This window comes from Lynx rufus, unplaced genomic scaffold, assembly GCF_022079265.1.
Source record: "Lynx rufus isolate CCGP_SWC_20201006 ecotype Redwood Valley unplaced genomic scaffold, mLynRuf1.p SCAF_4, whole genome shotgun sequence".
NCBI classification, from domain to species: domain Eukaryota; kingdom Metazoa; phylum Chordata; class Mammalia; order Carnivora; family Felidae; genus Lynx; species Lynx rufus.
In genome coordinates, this window is record NW_025814856.1 from 169773009 (window position 1) to 169781165 (window position 8157).

An 8157-nucleotide genomic window follows, 5' to 3' on the forward strand; every position below is an offset into this window, starting at 1 on the left:
AGTGATACTGAAAGTTGTCCTACACAATAGCCCTCCTCTCTCTTGTCCCCCTCACACCAGCCACAAAGGTTTTCAAAGGTAAATGCAAGTTAATTTGTTTATTTTTCTTTATATTTTGTATTTTCCTTATTATTTTGTATTATATTACAGCATTGCAATCACTTTTATATGAATATTTTGAGTTATGGAATGAATCATCTGAGCTTCCATTATGTCTTACGGGGAAATTCCCGTTGCTATACAAGTGCTTTAGATTACAAGCATGTTTCCAGAATGATTTATATTCACAAACCAAGGTTTTATTGTATTTACAATCAAGTCTTTGTAATTTAAGCATAACTGACTATTTCCTTGACCAATGCCAAAATAATCCAGAAGTCAAAGAATTTGGAACTGTTCTATATTCCAATTTTTTTAATTTAAAAAATAAAGGAAAAACCAATAAGAAACTTTATAGTCACAAATGGAACTCATTTGTCTCCTTTTTTTGCTCAAAGAATGGTGGTAAACTGAGTAAGCACTTCTTTTTCCTCTAATGTTTTATCTATTTTTGAGAGAAAGAGAGGGCGGGGGCAGAGAGAGGGGACTAGAGGGTCCAAAGCGGGCCCAGCACTGATAGCAGCAAGCCCAACATGGGGCTTGAGCTCGTGAGCCATGAGATCATGACCTGAGTTGAAGCCGGATGCTCAACCAACTGAGCCGCCCAGGCGCCCCCTGAGAAAGCACTTCTGATAGCAGTGGCATTCACACTGCATGGCAAGCACATCAACGGGAAACACACTAACTCTAGCTCCTGCCAGAAGGCCAACAACAAACAAAAACAAACACCAAAAATTAGACTGTGTCTCAAACAAGAAACCCTAAGCAGTACTCTGGCCAATGAAGCTCAGGTCTTCACACTGAATTTAATGTCCCAAGTCACAGCAGTTCCAGTGGCTCTCCAGAAGCATGTGCAAATTATGTGCTCCCTTCCCACAGGGGTACTTTGGATAACAGCTTCTGAGCCATGCTCCATTACTTGAGCTCTGTCGTGCAGCCATCCCAGGAACAGTCTGCGGAGCGCTCCTCCTGATGTCAGTCCAATCAAGTCCCACAGGAATCTGAACAGTCTCACTACACCCACTGGCGGCAACCCACACCCTGTGGACCAGTAATGGGGGCAGAAAATGGCCTCACCCCCTCGATTCGAGTCTGTGAGCCACATTCAACCGCGTGAGCCCAGGCCCGGCACCTCACACTCACAGAAGAACGAAGGAAGACGCCGGGTAACACTCTGACAAAGCAAACAGTCCGCTGTGGGTGAATGGAAACGTACATTTCATAAACAACCTCCCAGAAAGCAGCGGATAAAAATAAACTGTCCTGGCCAAGAGGTGCACAACCTTCAGAGAATTCAGGAAAACATAAAACTGATGAGCCATTAAAATATCATCTTTGGGAAAATAACTGAAGAAATTTGTATCCCATGAAAGCAATCATAAAACCCCAGCCTCAATTCTAGCACACTGCCACCCCAGCCATAATAAAGGACTACTATGCTTGAACTCATCCTAACGAACCTGCTGCCTAAATATTTACCTGGGTTTGAGAAGCCAAAGTGTTCAGGGTGCACTTACAGGTTGTTCACTTACATGAACAGAGAAGGCAAAACACCCAAGCAGTCCAGTCGTTCCATTTCACAGATCATATAAACATGCTTGTTCTTAGAATCCGTTTACACTGCATTAAAAACTATGGGGTGCCTGGGTGGCTCAGTCGGTTGAGCGTCCGACTTCGGCTCAGGTCACGATCTCGCGGTCCATGAGTTCGAGCCCCGCGTCGGGCTCTGGGCTCATGGCTCAGAGCCTGGAGCCTGCTTCCGATTCTGTGTCTCCCTCTCTCTCTGCCCCTCCCCCGTTCATGCTCTGTCTCTCTCTGTCTCAAAAATAAATAAACATTAAACAAAAAAAATTTTTAAATAAAAACTACAAAGTTAGAGGGGAAAAGGGACATGTCCATCCACAAACTTGACCCCCATGTTTGGGAAAGCTCCTCAGGAGAAGAGGAGGTGCCCGAAGTGCCCTGTCCTGGGCCCCCTGCATTACTGCCGGTTCTGTCTGAACACTGAGCTACTGTGTAGAGACCACAGGAGCTCCTGGAGCCCAAGGGTTCACAGGGACTCGTGCAACAGTCCCTGGTCTGTCGAGGAACAGACCAATCAACTGGCCAATCGAGCAGGAAGTTCCCAGCTATGGTGCTTATCGTCTTCCCCACCACAGAGCATTTACCAAGCTCTGTGGGGCACCCTGATGCGCTCTCTACAGAAAGCCTCAGGAACTTCCTCTCAAGATATGAATGCTGAGTGCACATATAAAAAACCCAAGCAACAGTATGAATGATAAACTCCTACTGCCTACCTGTCAGCTTTATGCAGCCCCAATTGTAGAAGTGACCACTCCCACTCCTAGCCAGTTGACAGCACTTGCTGGAGGGACACCTCGCCCAGAGATGCCCGAAGGAGGTGTCCCTACCCATCCCCCAGGTGTCCAGTGCCTGGGCGCCAGTCAGGAACAGTTCTGTGCTGTGATGAATGTTCCAGAACTCACCACTGGACTTCTAAAAGGTGGCTTTGCCCATCTTGCCTCCCTCACACTCCTGAGAGTTCTTCCCATCTCATCTGCAGGAGAGGTGCCGCTCAGGCCAGCCACTACAAGCCCTTCCCAGGACACACTTCTCTGCCAAGTTGGCTCTCACCATCCAGGCCAAAGCTGAGTCACTGCTTATCCTCACTGGTCACTTTCCCAACATAATGTTTGATCTCAATTGTGCCATCAGTACTCTGAAGACAAGACATTCCGAATATGCTTTACTCCAAACGCCTTATCAACAAAGACCAAGAGGGACAATACACCTGTCTCTGCTACTCGGCAGTTAGGGAGAAAGGGCATGACAGACGTCAGACAGGGGACGAGCCACAGAAGGTTTCGCTTTGAGGCTTAAGGAATGAGCACCAGTAGCAAGTGGGACTTGTCAACATGGAACACAACTCCCTCTCAATGCTGAGCACCCCACACAACCACCTCAGAGACCTGAGAGACTAACCAGGCCCCCGGAATTCCCGTGTGATCACCCGAACGATTTCACAACCTGGAAAGGTTAGGTTTCCATGGGTTTCTTCCCTGTGGCTGGAGCCTGGAGCCTGCTTCAGACTCTGTGTCTCCCCCTCTCTCTGCCCCTCCCCTGCTCATGCTGTCTCTCTCTGTCTCAAAAATAAATAAAAACATTAAAAACATTTTTTTAAAGTAATAATAATCCTGACAACACAAAAACTTAAATCAAAATGCCTGAAATGCCTTTTAAGTGAAAATCTTCACTGCAGCTCAGGGTTCAGGGGTGGGTAAATAGAAGCTTGCTGCATGAAGAGAAGATTTTAGATTTGAGGCTTTGATTGGGTTCATAATGTCGGTGTCGTTTTCAAGAGAACAAGCAAATAGTAAGAAAAAAAACTACATACGTGAGCCCACTTGGGCCATGTCTGGGTTCTGCACCAGGTGCATGGGAGACCAACTGGGCAGCTGACTCATAATGGACTTCCAGCTCCACTGTCAACCAAGTCAGAACCCAAAAAGAGATGGGCAAACATCCTGGCAGTCAGGATCACAGGTGGAGACAGACAGGTGCTGCGAAGGGCATGACTGTGTCTTCCCAAAATCGCTTCGTTGAAACCATAACCACCCTTCGTGTGATGGTCTCAGGAGGCGGAGCCTTTGGGAGGGGACTGGGCCAGGAGGGGTGGAGCCCTATGATGGCATCAGTGCCCCTGTAAGAGAAAGAGACCAGGCCCTCTCTCTCCCTCTCCACTGAGTGAGCACAGTGAGCAAGACGGCAGCTGTCTGCAAGCCAGGAGGAGACTCACCAGTCACCAAATCTGAGGCCACCTTGATCTTGGACTTACAGTGCCCAGAGTTGTGAAAAATTAACATCTGCTGTTTAAGCTGCCCAGTCTCTGGTATTTTGCTATGGAGCCCAAACGGACTAAGACAGATGGCTCAGTGAAATCAAGATCATTTGGAAGGCGTCTAATAGAGGGACTACTTACAAGGGGACATGGAGGAACCATGAAGACTACGGGGGACCTCCAGGTTGGCAGCAAACAGGCTGTTCATATCTAAGGCCCCAGAGGAAGGAGCGCGCGAACATGCAGCAAGACACCACAGGGGGGCACTGAACTGCAGCCCAAGGACAGGGCCAGCGGGGAGGTCACAGCTGGGAGGGAGCCAGAGGAAGAAACCTCAGACTTCCTTCCTCCTTCTCAGTGCCTCCTGGTCTCCCACTGCCAGCAGACCAGCAGATGAGGGGCCAGACAGCAAGGGAGTGGCCACAGGGTGCACAGTGGGCAGGGCAAGGAAGGGCAGACCGCGCCCCCAACACAGGGAGAACACCAGGCCACATCCTACCAACAAATCAAGCAGCCGGCTCTGGGCGCTTCGGCCAAACACTATTTCTTGCATAGAAATCCAAATATTGGGCTATATTACTCTATATTACCATTTTCCCTTGCCAGAACTATCAGCTTATTTCTTATTTAGCCCTCTGATAAATGACTGCTCTTCATTTTTATTTATAAATGTTCCTTACAGTATTTGCCAGTCTCACCTTGACCTCATACACTTTATTTGTTGTTTTAATTTCTAGCAGAACTGCTTTTTCAAAATGCTGAAAAGTCGTCATGTTAGAGCTAACAAGAGAAAACATTGGTTTTGCTCCAGATCTATTTCTTTCGGCTTTGGAAGCAAAACTCTGGCTTCCCAAGGGCTGAAATGAGTAAAAGACCATGGGAATTCCAGTCTTCCTGGGGCGATAAGGAAACCGATTTGGACAGTGGCTGGCCACTGGACCACAGGCAGAATGAGAGTCAGGCCCAAGTTTTTAGGGAGTCTTGTGTAAGTCGCTTTCTTTTCATGCTTCACAAAGCACATAGCCAGGACTGTGAACTGCATCTCATTTTGAAATTGTTTTCAAGACTCTTCTTTTGTTTACCAAATAATTGATGAGCACAATTATAAACATTTATTTTCAGTAGATTCCCTCCTAGCAACTGGTGCCATTGCTGCGCTGAAGTCATCCCGTGGAAATCCACTAATGGACAATCTCAAATCTGCGCCTAATTGTTTCATGTGTTCCCATCACTAATGAGGGTGTAATTGTAAGTTTCCAGAGAAGAAGCACAATGTCCTATATTTCACGATTCTGGTGTCCTCCAGGCATCCAGCATAATTCACCGTATCTGTTTCAATTAACAGATGAGATCGATTCTGTATATGGGGTCTGATGCTTTGCAATGCTCCCTGGAATTTCACAAGAGATGGACCTCCCCATTCCCTAAGCACTGATGACAAAAGCAGGTGCCCTCCCTTAGCAACAGACTGTGCCTAGCCTACTGCTGTTCTGCACCCCTTCTCAACATGCCTGTGTCCAGTGCATGGTCCAAAGGCAAGGACACAGAGCGAAAAGGCAGGGGCAGGGCCAGCTGACATTTGTGGATATGGGCTGCATGCCAGACAGGGTGCTCAATGCTTTACCTCCTCATCTTATAACTGAAACAAAATTACATGAACTTGGCATTTTATTCCCATTTTACAGATGAGTAAAGAGATATGAGGCAACTCACCCAACTCACACAGCTGGAGACAGCAGGCCAGGCAGCCTGGACACTCAGGTCTTACTCCCAAACCTGAGCCTGGTGACCTGCTGGAGGGGAAGCAGCCTCAACCCTGCAGGTCGGTCCTTCCAAACACACCTGGGAGATAATCTTGGAGGGAACTAAATCACACATTCAAAAATATTTTAGGGAAAATAATGCTCTGGGTGTTAGCTACAATTTTCCACAGTTAGAAACTGCAAAGAGATACACCGGTAACGAACAACTGGCACATTTTCCCACAAACTATTTCTCCAAATTCCATCTAAAAATATGACTATGAATTCAAATGAGCCAGAGAAACTTCTAAAATTTATACTCGATGCACTAAGGTGTGGATTTACTATTCACCTTCCATTTTAAGCGCCTGTGGCCGCAGGTACTAGCAGTGCTGGCGGTGTGCACTTACTCGGCTCAGGGTTTAAGCTCCTGCAAAAGCAAGCGCTTCATCTCCACAGAGAAGAGGGCGTGAGCATGCTGAAACAGCACACCGAGCCGAGCACCTGACCGTGGCTCCCCACAGCCTCGACAGCAGGCCCCGCACGGAGTCCCGCAGAGCTCATCTCTGACCGAGGAACCACGTCCAAGGCGCAGTAAAGAAGGCATCTCGGGGTGCGTCCTCCTGCGATGGAGGAAGGGGAGCACAGACTGAGACGGTTCACCGTGAGAACGTTTCCTTCAGTTCCAGGTTCAAGGCAGAGCCATCTCTATGCAGAGCCCACCCACGTCCGTCTGCTTCATCTGCTCCGGGCACCGGGGACATCTCACTGCTGAGCCATCAGTGTGGTAAAAATCTGGACTTCAGTTTGGTGTGGTTGGGACGAAGGCCCAAGTGTGACTGCTGCACCATGGGCGCTCTGCCTCCCTCCCCGTCTGACAATGCCCAGGGGCCGGGGCTGCAGCTGCGCCCTATCGGAACTGGCCCGCTGCCAGCCTTCTCTCTCTGCTGCCTTGCTGGTCCTTGATGCTGCAGCGTCCGCTTCAGTGTCACCTGCCATCTCCCCGGGAAGAGCCTCCCACCCCTGAGTCACTGGCATCTCCTTTAATCAGAAGCCTTACTGGCCGGTGCTTAGCCTGAAGGAGCCGGCTGCAAGCCAAGCTTCCCTGGGGCTGTGACAAAGGTCGGCTCCCTACTTGCTAGTGTACAATGCAGGTTTACACATTGGGCCTAGGCGGGCAACGAGGAGCCAGGCCGCATAGACCCTCCATGATCTGAGGAATGGAGGGGTTTGTGCCGTGGTAAGGTCAGATTTCTGAGGAGAGCTTTTCTCCTCCCCAGGCCCCGGCATGCACCCTCAGGATATTTGGCAAGCACGGAACTTGGGGACATCTGGAACTTCACCATCCCTCACCCGGGACGGAGGCAGCCCACGAACCATGGGACTGCAGGGCAGTGACATGGTCATTCGTGCCTCCCTGGGGACACCGAGGGTGCTCAAACACCTCCCACCACTGATGCCTTTTCCACCCTTAAAACCTCAGGAGTTTTTCCTTTACTTTGGAATAACTGAACAAACATTCTAGGCCTACATCCATCTCCAGTGTTACACGCTCAGTGTCGGTCAGCTGACATCTGGTGATAATACATCACATCTATCGAGTATTTATTGAGTCCCCGTCACAAAGTGCTTTCCATAAATGACCTTATTTAATCCTCTCAGCATCCTGCAAGATAGAAGTCTCATTTTACAGATGAGGCAGCCACGGCTGTGAGAGGCTAAGTGATCTGAGGCTGCACACAGCCAGTAACTGGTGCTGGGATTCAAATCCAGGTCTGACCCTGATCCTGTGGTCACAAAACACCTCAGGAAATAATACTCTCAGAGTGCCTGGCACTCCAGGTACTTCATACAACAGTTTTTCTGCCTCTCCTTTTGAAAACAAAGGATAAATGTTTTGTCATAAATGTCAAAGTGACTTCACTTGGCTTCTCTGGGCCATTTCCTCGCCTTGTACGTCTGAGGCGCAGACAGCGTTAACATGTGGTGTTGGTAACGCCATCAGCACCGGAATTTGGCATCATCATTCTGAGAACCCTGGGCTGCAATGACAGACAGCCCGCTGGGGTGGACCTGCCCAGAAGCACCGTAAACATAACTTGTCTGAAGTTAAAGTCCAAATGCCAGCAAATTCAGTTATTCTGCTGGATACCGGCCAGTCTCCCACCAGGCACTGCAGCCCGAGGGTCAACGCGCCCTCTCTTCTGGCACCCTCTGTACGGGGCCTGAGGGTCACTTCCAGGAGCAAGGGTGTCAGGCTCCCAAGTGAGGTGAGCACGCACATGAAACATCACCATGACAGAAAACCGGCTTCAGTTCCCAGGAGTAAATATTCAGATTCCATGGCCATCTGGCTGCCATTTCACAAGCTCTTTGCAAAATCTGGCTCTAATTCTACCAAGTCATGAACGTCAGTTGATTCTTTTAAGGTTTAGCTAAGTGAGTTGAAGAAAATCAAAATACTTGCTAAAGTTCACC

The 8157-nt window shown here is 48.8% G+C and overlaps 1 protein-coding gene across 3 annotated transcripts in view; it reads right to left on the reverse strand.

Moving 5' to 3' along the window:
- PTPRN2 (protein tyrosine phosphatase receptor type N2) overlaps positions 1–2662 on the reverse strand; it is a 766821-nt gene extending 764159 nt beyond the window's left edge. For 2 of the 3 annotated variants that reach the window (XM_047094888.1, XM_047094887.1), the window contains exon 1: positions 2397–2662. In XM_047094888.1, coding sequence (XP_046950844.1) covers positions 2397–2514 — 118 coding nt within the window. In that variant the 5' untranslated portion in view covers positions 2515–2662. The remainder of the gene's footprint in view (positions 1–2396) is intronic. The other variant, XM_047094886.1, reaches the window with a different exon arrangement.
- Between the last annotated feature and the right edge of the window lie 5495 nt (positions 2663–8157).